This window comes from Elephantulus edwardii, unplaced genomic scaffold, assembly GCF_000299155.1.
Source record: "Elephantulus edwardii isolate Elephantulus edwardi_28Jun2011 unplaced genomic scaffold, EleEdw1.0 scaffold00032, whole genome shotgun sequence".
In the NCBI taxonomy this organism is placed as follows: Eukaryota; Metazoa; Chordata; class Mammalia; order Macroscelidea; family Macroscelididae; genus Elephantulus; species Elephantulus edwardii.
In genome coordinates, this window is record NW_006399782.1 from 6764285 (window position 1) to 6777919 (window position 13635).

Consider the following 13635-nt stretch of genomic DNA (forward strand, 5'->3'; position numbering starts at 1 on the left):
TCAATCATTCTCTCTCCAGCTCCATTTCTTTCACCAAGTCCATGTTTTTCAACTACTGAATCTTCTCTGTTCCCAACTTTTGCATTCCAGTCACCCATTATTATCAATGCATCTTGATTGCATGTTCGATCAATATCTGATTATAGAAGTTGATAAAAATCTTTTATATCCTCTTCCTTGGCTCTGGTTGTTGGTAAATATATCTGAATGATAGTGGTATTCACTGGACTTCCTTGTATGCGTATGGATAGTATCCTACCAGCAGCTGACGTGTTTGGAATCTGAGAGCACTAGGTAAGTTATATACCTTGGCAACCTTGGGTTATATAACTCAAGGCCTTTTGAAAGGACTAATTCCACCCCTCATCCCAGAACAAAATGTTACCTGGTCGTGAATCCTCTTTATAATTGTTGCATGTTTGAATCTATCAGTTTAGCCCTGGAGTTTTACATTGAGGGTTTTACTCACCCAGGCTGACTCTTTACTTAACAAACATGATGTTCTTCTTCAGTAATAGGCCACTCCTCATAGTGTGGCCAAAGTCAGTCAGTCAATATCTTGGACAATGTTCTGTGACTAATAATGTCTTATTGGCTAATTTTCAAAAGTAGAGCACACTAGGGTTTTCGTTTCTGTTCATCTTGACCTGAAAGCACTGATGCAACCTGTCAGCAAACAGCTTTGCGCGCTGTCGTGGACCCTGTCGGAGCCCTGACACACGCCCCTTCACCAGGCCATGGCACCATTCCTCTGGCCACCATGAGTGTTGGCTCCTAAGAGTTTGTAGACAGCGTTCTCGGAATTCTTGTTTCAAGTTCTAATTTTGAAGACCAATCTAAGATGCATGCATCAAAAATCAAATAAGGGGGGAAGAAAGAATCAAATAAGGATATCTCCACATGGATGCCATTTGAAAAATAAATGCCATTGGGTCATCTTGGTGAAGATCTTGCCTGTGAAAATCTGAACTGTGGTTTCTTAGCTGAAGGCCAGTGATGAAGGCTGAAAAGGGCCCCGGGGAGGGGGGTGTTGTGGGGGGGGGTAGGGCTCAGGTGTGCATCCCAAGGATGTGAGCCCAGGCTGCTCTTCTTTCCCACCCAGGAACCCAGTAGAGTGGGCAGAGTGAAAATGGGGTTACTTGAAGGCAATTGAATAATTTTTAGGTATTTTCAGGGAGTGGTTGAACAAGTGTTTTTCCCATATTGGGAGGATAAAAATTGAAGTTGGAAATCATTCAGACCTTGGAACTTAGCAAGGTCACAGCAATTCCTGCTTTTGCTTCAGATGCAAGGTGCTATAAAAGTCCCATTTGCAAACTGCAGCTCTGTAAGTGGTGCCAATTTCAACATATTTTAAAATCCCTGGATACTTTAGCAGTGATTTTTACTGCACATTTCAGAGATAAAGAGTCAGTCTCTCTCTCTCTCTCTCTCCCTCCCTCCCTGTGTGTGTGTGTGTGTGTGAAAGAGAGAGAGAGAGAGAAATATGTGTGTAATGAAAATAAAAAGGGAAAAGGTGAAACAGATCCCTGTCCCTAAGGTCTGGAACGCTTGCTATGTCCCAGTTAATCATTGATGCCCCAGGGCCTGATGGGACACCAGGGCTGGCCCTGCTGCAGGGGGCCAGCGTACTCACTGATGGAATGCTAACACTTTTGGTGCAGTTAATGATTTCTCTCCTCCTTATTGTGGTGCTCTGCACTCCCTTTCTCTCGAGCTGGCAGAAGGTGTGGTGTGATCATCTTCAGGAGGTTAGGCTGTTCCTGCTTAACAGGGTGGAGACAACAATGATGGTTTGCAAATTCACTTTATGACTCCTTAAGGGGCTCCCTTCAGTAGGAAAAGGTTGTCTTAGTGGTTTTAGGAAAAAATGAGAAAAATAATACTTTGACAAGGTATGATGTTCCTTCTCAAGAACCTTTCTGCCAAGGCAGGGCCACAGGATATGACTATAAGAGCAAGCTGGCGTTGGTCACACTCAGATTTGTGTTTACTTTTATAGCTCCTTTGTTTGCGCAGGGAGCTCTTGATGTGTAGGGCATTGGGAGCTGTGCCGCTAATCCAAAGGTACATCTCGCTGGTGCTTCAAACCCACGAGCAGCTCTTTGGGAGGAAGATGTGCATTCTCCTTCCGTGTCAGACTCTGAACTCCTGTGAGAGGGTCAGCTCTGAGTCAGTTCCAACTCAATGGCAATTTGGTTTTTCTTTGTTTCTACTGCTGGAGTTAAGCACCTTAAAGGCGTCAACAAACGAGTGAATGAATGAATGTGTGTGCTACATATTCATTATACAGACACACATAAGGGGAACATATTTTTGTTTTTCTATTTTCCAAAGACTGGGTCTGTTATGTGGGGTGGGGTTTTTTTTTGGGGGGGGGAGGGTGTTATTTGTGCAACTTTCAGAAAATAATAATCAAGTAAAAGGAAAAAAGGAGAGACCCACAATCCCACTCAGAGCTATTGTTAGCTACTCTTAACATATTGTTTCATATTTTAACAGATGTATGAGACTGTATCCAAATGGCTGTGGTCCTTTTCAACCGTGGTCAACCTCAGCTATGCCATACTTCTGCTTTGATGAGAATAGAGTGGCTTTGGGAATAATGAACTCCAAAATTGAAGTCTTTCCTTATGGGTTCTCAGTTTCTTTCAACTGTAGTCACTTTTTTGGATTTTTTTTTTTTTAGGGAAGTGATTCCTGTATTTCTTGAAATTCTAAAAAAGACTGTAAATATTGATTTTCCCCCCCTTTTTTTACTGCAAATTAGTGGCAGTGAGAAGGCAGGTCTTGTGAGATCCATAAGTAGGCACTGAAGGAGGACTAGATGGAATAACCGAAGATGGATTGTTCATCTCTGGGATTTTTCACTGTAATATGGTCTTTCCTTCTCTAGGAATATACATGCATTCTGGCAACTGAGAAACAGGTTTAAGGGTGGGCAGGGAACTGAGCACAGTTACAGATGTTCTCCACACAGTTCTTTATTAGTTTGCTTACGGAATTAACTGTGTTGGGTATTCATGTTAATATGGGGAGGAGATGTGAACATAGCTATACAGCTCCCCTTTCCCACAAATCATTGATAAAGAATTGTTGTTGTTGTTATGCACCATCGAGTTGCCTGCTATGTGCACAATAGCTCTGAACCCTGCCCTTATTGAGCCAATCTCACGGTCTCCAACACATCTGCCCCCATTACCCCAGTTACTGTGTCAATCCATCTCATCCAGGGGTTTCCTTTCCTGCACTGTTCCTCCACCCTTCCAAGCATAATGTCTTTCTCCAAGGACTGATCCCTCCTGGCAATATGCCCAAAGTGCATGAGGCAGAGCTTCAAAATCTTTGCCTCCAAGGAAGAGCTTGGTTTCGCCTCTCCAGCACAGACCTGTTCTTTCTCTTGGCAGTACATGGTATATTCAATACTCTTCTCCAGCACCACAGTTCAAAGGCATCAATTCTTCTGCCATCCTTAATCATTGTCCAGCTCTCTGATGCATAGCAACTAATTCACCAACATAGCTCAAGGATGTAGGAAGGTTGATTGCCATCAGTCATTGGAAGCTTGCTTTATAAAGACACTATTTGGTCTTCTGGTGAAGTTTTGCTTTGACTTATCATGTCCATTTTTTTTTTTTGTCTTAGAGTAGATAACGTGGATTAAAGCTAATGCTGTCATCATCTTATAATGCGAACAACTTTCTTCTTGGGAGACTCCCATCAGGTCTTCTGTGCATTTCATAGTGCTGAAATCCCATGTCTGTATCCCATTGTGTTAATGAGCTGATCTGGACCATACCCCTGCAAAGAGGTGTCCATTCTGAAATCAGGTGTATCCAGGGTTGTGTAGCTGTAGATGATGTGTCCATTCTGAGTTCATGTGTATCCAGTGTTGTGTCTATAGATGATATGTCCGTTCTGAGATCAGGTGTATCCAGAATTGTGTGGCTGTGGTGATGTGTCCATTCTGAGATCAGGTGTATCCAGAGTTGTGTGTCTGTAGATGATGTGTCAGTTCTGAGATCAGGTGTATCCAGGGTTGTGGCTGTAGATGATGTGTCAGTTCTGAGATCAGGTGGATCCAAGGTTGTGTCTGTAGATGATATGTCCATTCTGAGATCAGGTGGATCCAGGGTTGTGTCTGTAGATGATGTGTCTGTTTTAAGATCAGGTGTATCAAGTGTTGTGTCTGTTAGATGATGTGTCAGTTCTGAGATCAGGTGGATCCAGGGTTGTGTCTGTGGATGATGTGTCCGTTCTGAGATCAGGTGGATCCAGGGTTGTGTGGCTGTGGTGTTGTGTCCGTTTTGACATGCCTGCTAAGGGGCAGGTATTTGAGGACTCTAGGAAACGTTCTCTAAAATAAAAAAAAAACCACAAACTTTTCCATTGGAATTTCTCTCTGCATTTTCTTCCTTCTTGGGAAATATATTCTCTCAGAAAAAGTTGCTTTGAAACTCAGATGAGTCAAGTATTATTAAAAAGTGCCTTAGCATTTGTAAGGCACAGTTGAGAGCAGGGCTAACCTAGAGATACTATGAAAACCATATGTATCAATTCAAAGTCTATACTCCTAGACTAGCCCCATGATCCTCTATCCAGAAGTGATTCATAGCTGGTCCTCCAGTGGGTTTTCAGAGGCTGTAAATTACACAATAAGATTATCCATCTCTCTCCCTCAGAGCCCTTGGTGGATTCGAAGTACCTGAGAGGCCCCACCTTTGGTCAGCAGCACACTCCTTGCCCACTAGGCCACCAAACCATTTAAAAAGGTAACAAAAAACATGTAAAAATCTACTTTCATAATGTTTTTTATTCAATCTGACCTATTAAAAGGGAGCACTGGTGGTGTAGTCTGTAGGGAGTTAGGACGCTGACCTGAAGGTGGCGCCACTATCATGGTTTAAATCCACCAGAGGTGCCATGGGAAGATGACAGGTGTCACCTCCTGTTTCATTTAGAGCCCCTGAAATCCTGCTAGAGGATCAGCTGTCAGTTGGTTCTGACTCAACAGCAATGAGGAGGTTATTTAACACAGAAAAAGATTCTTTCTGTATGTAAACAGCTATTTCACATTTTTCTTTCACCTAAGTCTTTGAGACCCAGTGTGTAATTCACACTCAGGAGAAGTTAAGTTGCTCCATCGATGTTGTAGAGGAAAGGGGGAGTTGAGATGGCATAGTCTCAGCCCCTCCACATGCCTCACGTTTTATAGGTGTTTTTTTTAATTTTTTAAAATTTCACTTTATGTGTGTGTGTGTATGTGTGTGTGTGAGTGTACCATCAAATCTGATCTGACTGGTATAGGAGGAAATTGCCCCTCCTTCTCCAGTAGAGCATCTGGTGGATTTGAACGGTGCACCTCTGGAATTACAGTGCAGCTTCTTGCCACTAGGCCACCAGAGCTCCCATGCCTCACGTTTTATATACAATGCAGTTGATTTCCTAAGCACACTGACAGAAGAAGCAGTTGTGTCGACAGCCTCGTTGAAAGCACTCGATCTCCACAGGTAGTGCTTGTCTACCAGGTTGGGCAGCATAAGTATAAAACCTTGCTCCACAAAATGAGTTACAGGTGTGAAGAGCATCCGCTCCTGGAAGCTTGTTAAACTGTAGAATCTCCATGGATAAAATCAGAATTTGCATTTTCAAAAGATCCCCAATGATACCTAGAAGCCCCATTTCCAGTGTTCACCTCTGAAATGCTGATAGCCTGGTGTTAAGAAGCTGCACTGCAATCCCGAAGGCACACAATTTGAATCCACCATCTGTTCTGCGGGAGATTGATGGACAGTCCCCTCCCATGTGATTTACTGCCTCTGAAAACCTGCTGGAGCACCAGCTATAGGTTGGTTCCAACATAATGGCACAACATCAGTATAACAACAACAAACAACACGGTTGGCCTAGACATTAGTCAGGTCTTGTTGGGGTTTTAAAAAAAATTTTCTCCTAGTTTATTTACAAAATTAAAATACATTCTTTTCACGCACAAATTCTTTCCATTTCCTTCACTCCCCCCACCCACCCATCAGATTGTATGATATCATGATTAATGTCCCCTCACCCTGCACATCCACATCCCTCTGCTTCCAGCCTCTCCCACCCCTCCTGGATCCTTATACTCATTCTACAATAATGGTTTTATACAGTATTTATCCTTGTGAGACTGATTTCACTCAGCGTAATTCTCTCCAGTCCCTCCCAAGTCAGGTAATAATTTACAAAATCATTGCTCCTGCGTTCTGCGTAGTATTCCACTGTGTGAATGTACCATAATTTCTCAATTCTTTTGTTTGTGGTAGGACATTTGGACTGTTTTGATGTTCTTGCAATGGTGAACAATGCTGCTATGAACATTGGTGTACAAATCCCCGTTTGTGCCTCAGTTCTCATATTCTCAGGGTATATTTCACGTGGTGGAATAGCTGAGTCATGTGGAATTTCTATGTTCAGGGTTTTTATTATTATTATTATTAATTTCCATGAACATTTACAGAGGTTTTGGATTTCCATTCATTCATTGTTACACTTTTCTCCCTGACCACCCCATCCCCACCCCCAGTTCGTTCTTCTCTTTGAAAAGTAAAAGAAAAATTCCTTCATTCATATACAATCCCCCATTCCCCCCTACTCCCACCCTGAGTATACTCCACTCTGCAACCTTCATTCTGGACTCTTATGATAATCACAATGCCCTAAAATATATTGCTTTTTAACTGTTCTCTCCCTCATCGGTTTCAATGCAGTATACATAATTCATCCAGTTTTTCTCATTCTTTCCCCAACCCTGATGTCCCATTCTACAGCAGTGACACTATGCAATGTTTGTCCTTTTGTGACTGAGATATTTCACTCAGCATAATGTCCTCCAGGGTCACCCATTTTGTATAATATTGCTGAGTTCCTTGTTTTTCAAGGCAGCGTAGTATTCCCATTGTGTGAATATACCACATGTTCAGCTTTTTGAGGAAGCGTCAAACTGCCTTCCAGAGTGGTTGTACCATTAGACAGTACTCTTGTTTCACTTTTTTTTTAATTTCACTTTTTTTTAAAAGCGTCCCTGGTGATTGCAAGAAACAAGATTGCAAGTCCTTTTGTGCAGTGTGGGCTCTGTCTCCACTATGTCCGACTCACTCTTCAAGACCTTGGGGAATTTACCAGAACTCTCTGCTCAGTCTCATCTGTGAAATAGAAATAAATATGATACCTACTTTTAGGATTATTATGAAGGGAGTGCTGGTGATACAGGCTTTAAGGAGTTGTGCTCCTAACCCAAAGGGCCATGCTTCTCTGGTGGTTTGAAACCATCAGCTGTTCCGTGGGGAAAGGATAGGCAGTCCCCTCTCTTGAAATTTATAGCCTCCCCTGTCACTCCAGAGGAACATAGTTCGATTTCATCAGCTGCTGTATGGGACAAAGATGGGCAGTCTCCTCCCATGTAGTTAACTGCCTCTCAAAACCTGCTGGATGGTCAGCTGTGGGTCTGTTCTGACTCAGTGGTCAAAACCCCACTGGAGGGTCAGCTATGAGTCAGTTCTGACTGAACAGCAATCAAGAGAAGGTTGCTGGGAAAATTATTTAATACATGTAAAGCAGTCACCACACAAATGGACCTATACTAAGATCTCATTGAATACAGATCTCATCTATTCTTCTTTTCCTTGAAGGTCCGAGGTTATCCTGAACCGCAGGTGACGTGGCATAGAAATGGGCAACGCATTACCAGCGGGGGCCGCTTCCTGGTGGACTGTGGTATCCGGGGCACTTTCAGCCTTGTCATCCACACTGTCCATGAGGAGGACAAAGGAAAATATACCTGTGAAGCCACCAATGGGAGTGGAGCCCGCCAGGTGACAGTGGAATTAACAGTAGAAGGTGAGCACCAGAGTCCTGTGAGGAGATGAGCTCGGTTCCCTCAGGACCAGCTGCTCCTGCTTTAAGTCCCTTTCTTGAGAAATGAACCAGAGAAAACATTCCCCACTACTGAATGCAACTCTAGTTTAATGGGAGAGGTGTGTGTTCCCTGCAAACAAGGGAAACGTCTCCGGAAAAGCTCTTTGTCAAACTGTGTGACTTGCCTTACTTGGGCCTTCCTGTGATTTCTAAACTCTGTTCCTTATCACCACCTTACAAAGCAATAAGGGGTCTGCTCCCCTCACTCCGCAAGCCCTTCACTCCACTGTGGTTGAAGAAGGCTTCCCCTCTTCCCTGATTAAGGTCCAGGGCCTTCGCTCTCTCCATTCCCTCTGTCTAAACGAAGAGTTCTTTCTCCAGCTCTTTCCCTGACTTGACACATTGCCTCCTTCAGCTCATTCCATCCTCACTTTTCTCCTTAGAGAAGCCTTTCCTGTCCTTCCAATCTCCATAACTCCCCATCCTCTCATTTATTCTCATGTATTCCTCAAAGATTTATTACTGCTTCTCCTTATGTTGTCCTCACCCTTTGTCACTAAGTGGAAGGACTGGAGAGGAACATTGTTTCATTCATTTCTTTATTACCAGTATCTACATAGTAGATTCTGATTTATTCTGGAAATGAATAAGCAATTCATCATTTATCATTATCATCATTATAAAGCAATGCACGCTTGTTATTTTTACTTAAATTAAAACTATATAGGAGATAAACACAGGATTGAGCTAACAGTTGTCTTTTTTCCCCCCTCCCCTCCCTCTCTGTATTTAAAAAGTTAAGTTTAAAACTTTGCTGTCATGTATCATTTTTCCTCAGAAACTTCTCCGTGGGGAGAGAACGTTTCCAGTTGAGGCCCCTCCCTAACGTCTAAAATGTTTTAAGAAGACGGAGGTTTGTCAGTCCTCAGACATGAGACAAAGTCCTTCAGACTTTCCAGGCCTTTTTAAGATCTTGTAAACCAAGTGGTCAGACTCACCTTTTCCTATCCCAGAAGACAATTATCTCCACCTGATTTTCAGTGTGATTTCTCACCATGTGTGAAGGATAGTGACTACAAGATTGAGGTATCCAATCTTTTAATGAAGGTTCCGGAAGTGGGTGAGGTGTGACTAGGCAACAGCCACTTCTTGTCCTGTATTTCTGTTTCCCCACGTCCATGGAACAGATAAGATGTTCCACAGAGCAGGCATAGTTTGGATGTTTTCTTCAAATTCTTTAATTGAATGACTCAGCCTTTCTAATTTAATTTAGTTCAATGCTTCACATGAAAAATGGCCCCTGGTTAGAGCCCTGAGAGGAACTTCATCTTTAACTATACTAGTGTAGAGCTGTGGCTCCATTCATTATCCACTTCTAAGCACTCTGTTCCTTTTTATTAATTTTCTGTATGCAGTTATTCAGGAAGTAGAAAGAGCACTCAAATATGAGTCAGGAATCTGAGGTTCTGGACTCACCTCTTGTCAATCAGACTTCTATTTCTTTCAAAGGATGAGTTTTGAGCTCACTTTAAGTAGCAGGCAAGAATTAAAATATGTGTATGACATCCTTAACCTAATACAGTGAGCAGGGGGCGAGGAGCAAGGAGGAGATCCTCCTTCAGAAGGATTGATGTGGTGACTGTAACAATAGACTCAATGTGGGAGAGATTGTGAAGATGGGGCAATGAGGGCAAGGTTCTGATCTATGATTCACAGGGTCACTGTGAGTGGTAATCAACTCAATGACATCCAACAACAACAATCTAGTAATTCTCCAATGTCTGTGGATGAGAATCACCTAGAGGACTTAAGAAAACAAACTGTTGGGCCTCCAGCCCCAGGGTTTACGATTTAGTAGTGCTGGGCTACCTCCCACAGATTTAATGTTTGACAAGTTCTCCAGTGATGCTGATGCAGCTGAGAACAAATACTTTGAAAACCAGTTGGTTGCTTTTTATATTAGATGGATTTACAAAAGAGGCTCTTAGTTGGTTCAGGTGAAGGAAATGGGAAGGATCTTTTGTGAAAAACAATGTATTCAAACTTTGTAAATAAATCAAAATAATTTTTTTAAAAAGAGGTGCTTAGTGATGATCAGTTGTAGATACAATATTCTTAAGTTATCTCAACAAAGCCATCCAACAGAGCTCTTCATTTTGAGTTGTGTACCAAGAATCTGTAGACAATTGGTCTTTCTAATCACTTGCTATACATCTCAGAGCTGGACAATGCATAAGAATGATAGAAGAAAAACTGATACCTTTGAGCTGTGGTGTTGGAGAAGAGCACTGAACATCCCATGGACTGCCAAAAGAACAAACAAATATTTCTTGGAGAGGGTGCAGCCAGAGTGTTCTTTGGAGTCAAAGATGACAAGGTTTTGCCTCACATACTTCAGGCATGTTACTAGGAGGAGCTATTCCTTGGAGAGGGACTTGATGCTCAGAAAGGCAGGTCAGCAAATGAGAACAGACCTTCAGCCAAAGGGATTGAGGTAGTGACTGCTACAATGGGCTCTAATTTGTCAGGAAGTGTGAGGATGGCACAGGATGGAACTGGCTTCAGATTTGTTGTTCATAGGGTCACTATAGGTCACTCAACTTGACAGCACCTAACATCAACAATACTAGCAATTGTAAGTAACACAGAGATGCTGCCAGGGTTACTAGTAGATACAGGCTGGAAAGACAAAATGGAAACATGTAATCAGTTGGGAGAAAGCAACAACTAAGAAATGGAGAGAAAGCCAAGAGTGAAATAATACAGTGAGAGCTAGCTTGTCTTCTTCCTTTGCTCTCTATCACTGGTAAGACTTGGATTGGTCGTCCTAGGGCAGGTGTCATCACTGGTCCAGTCTACAGGGGTACAAGGTAGGAACCAGACCCACTCACTGCCATCAAATCAATTCTAACTCCTAGCCATGCGTCATGGGCTATCAAGGCTGAGAGAAGCAGACTGCCTCTGTTTGTCCATAGACTGACTTTGTTAGTTGTTGTTAAGTACTATCAAGTTTAGGATGACTCATAGAGACCCTGTGATCAACAGGACTGAACCCTGTTCTATCCTGTGCCATCCTCACAATCTCTGACACACTCAAGCCCATTGCTCTAGTGACTGTGATAGTCTACCTGGTTCAGGGTCTTCCTCTCTTTCTCTGACCCTCCACTTTTCTAAGCATGATGTCCCTCTCCAAGGCCTGACCTCTCCTAGAAACATGCCCCAAGAGATAAAGCTTTATCATCTTTGCCTCCAAGGAGCACTTTGGCTCCACTTTTTCTAAGACATATCTGCTTATTCTTTTGGCAGTCCACAGGGTATTCAGCAGTCTTCTCCAACACCATAGTTTAAAGATATCAGTTCTTCTTCTGTTATCCTAATTGTTCAGCTCTCAGATGTATAGCAAGTGACTGAAAAGACATGATTTTAACCAGATACATCTTAGTCCTCAAACTGACATCATTGCTCCTCAGTAATTTGGGGCAGTACCTGATGAAGATTTGCCCAGTGCAGTACATTTCCTGATGTCCCAAGTGCTGGTACCAAGTGATTGGTGAGTTCAAATTGCTGTCATTTCAGTTACAAGTCCGGCATGTAATGTACTGTATGCCACCAGGGCTCCTTATAAGGCTGGATAGTGAGCATAAAACATGGCTGCGAAGGGCCTGCCCCTTCTACAGGCCTGTGGGCATAGCCAATGGCACCAGGGTGACCACTGTCACAGTTTATGCTGAGGTTATTATAAACAGAAACTCCTTGTACTTTTCAAGAGAATCCCAGCTTGGATAATGAATTACAGGATTGCACAAGCTGTTATTGGCATATCCGGTGCGCTGAGCACTTTAAAGGTGGTATTGAGACAGGATTATTCTGAGAGATAAGGAGTAGTGAAAACCATAATTTCAGAGGAAGTAGATAAAAGTTTATTTTCATATCTGAAGAGTAAAATCTAATGCATTTGCTGTTCAACTATCTCTGTTTTTCTGTCACTCTCTTTCTCATTGCCATTGAGTTGAAATTGACCCATAGCTGACCCTCCAGCAGGTTTTTAGAGGCTGTAAATGCTACAGGAAGCAATTGCCCATCTTTCTGCCCTGAAGCTATTGGTGGATTTAAAATGCCAGAGAGGTGAACTCTTTGAATTGGCAACAGAGCTCTCTATGAGCTACAGTTTTTTTAGAAACAAAAACATAACAGGCTATTTGTTGTGACAAAAAGATTTGGCCAGAAACGTTCACCTCTAGAATTTTCTTTGAAATAAATAATAGTGTTACTGCTTTTCCTTCTTCTTCCTGTCATCTGCTCTTCCCTGCCCATCACACAAAGGCGCCTTGGTGCTGTCATGGTTAAAACATTCAGCTGTCAATCAAGATGTTAACAATTTGAACCCATCAGTCACTCTACAGGGGAAAGAGGAGACAATCTGCTCCCATAGAGATAGATGTACAGCCTTGGAAATCCTATGGCAGCTCTGTTATTGGGGTTAATAGGCTTGCTGTTAATCAGAATAGAGTCCACAGGTTGGGTTTGGTATCCATGCCACTCCCTTCTTTTCCACCTCCATTCCTCTGGGGCTTAGTTCTACTACTGCCCGTCACTGTCCCTCTCTGATGACTAAAAGCAAAGATATGTTCCTGACCCTCAAATGTCTCCCATAAGTGAAGAACAGATCCCCCTCAGTGGCTCCACTCACTTCTCATCCACCTTCTCTGTCAGGTGCTGTTTGCCAGTCTAGAGCTTGAGTACAGAACTGTTCAGAGAGCATCTATCTGAAATGTCTGCTGTTGCTGTTATTTGCTGTCAAATCAGCACCGACACATAGTTCACTCTCCATCAGGTTTTCCAAGGCAGTAAATCTCATGAGAGGAGATTGCACATCCTCCCGCAGAGCAGCTGGTTTATTCAAACCAAATACCTTTGGGATTGCAGTGCAGCTTTTTACCTAGGAGAGAAATATACTAGAAGTGATAATAGCAACGGAAGAGACCCTGTGTGAATCACTCATTGCTGTGTGATAAGTTAGACCACAAGGAGTGGCTTAAAGTAACCACCATTTATTATCTTTATAATAGGAAGCTCTGGTGGCCTAGTGGTAAAAAACTGCAGAGTTCAACAGGGCAGCAAACAACAAATGCTGGCAAGGTTGTGAAGAGATTGAAACTCCTATCCACTGCTGGTGAGAACGTAAGATGCAGCCACTATGGAAGGCCATCTGACGCTTTCTCAAAAAGTTGGAAATAGAATTACCATTTGACCCAGCAGTTGCACTACTGGGAATATACCCTAAAGAAACCAGAGCTGCCCCCAAAACAGATATATACACACCCATGTTATTTGCTGTGTTCTTCACAATAACAAAGGTGGAAGCAAACCAAGTGGCCATCAACACATGAATGTATAGAAAAACTATGGTACATTCATACAATAGAATATTACACAGCACTGAAAAACAATGAATTTGTAAAATATTACACAACATAGGGGAGCCTAGAGGACATTATGCTGAGTGAACTATCTCATTTTCAAAAAGATAAACACTGCATAACACCACTGTTATAAGCAGAACACACAAGGGGGTTTGAGGAGAGAATGAGAAAAGAGTAGCTAGATAATTATGAATACCACACTGGAACAGATGAGGGGAAGACCTATCCAAAAGGAATGTATGATTGGGCATTCTATGTATGTCAGTAATCTGGAACAAGGTGCACGTTGGGGGGGGGAGGGGGGAGGAAGAAAAAG

At 42.6% G+C, this 13635-nt stretch overlaps 1 protein-coding gene across 6 annotated transcripts in view; it reads left to right on the top strand.

Annotated features, from left to right (window-relative positions):
* Nucleotides 1-13635, top strand: part of MYLK (myosin light chain kinase) — a 312184-nt gene that overhangs the window by 88877 nt on the left and 209672 nt on the right. For all 6 annotated transcript variants that reach the window (XM_006884219.1, XM_006884221.1, XM_006884222.1 and 3 more), the window contains exon 2: nt 7671-7878. In XM_006884219.1, the coding sequence (XP_006884281.1) occupies nt 7671-7878 (208 nt within the window). The remainder of the gene's footprint in view (nt 1-7670; nt 7879-13635) is intronic.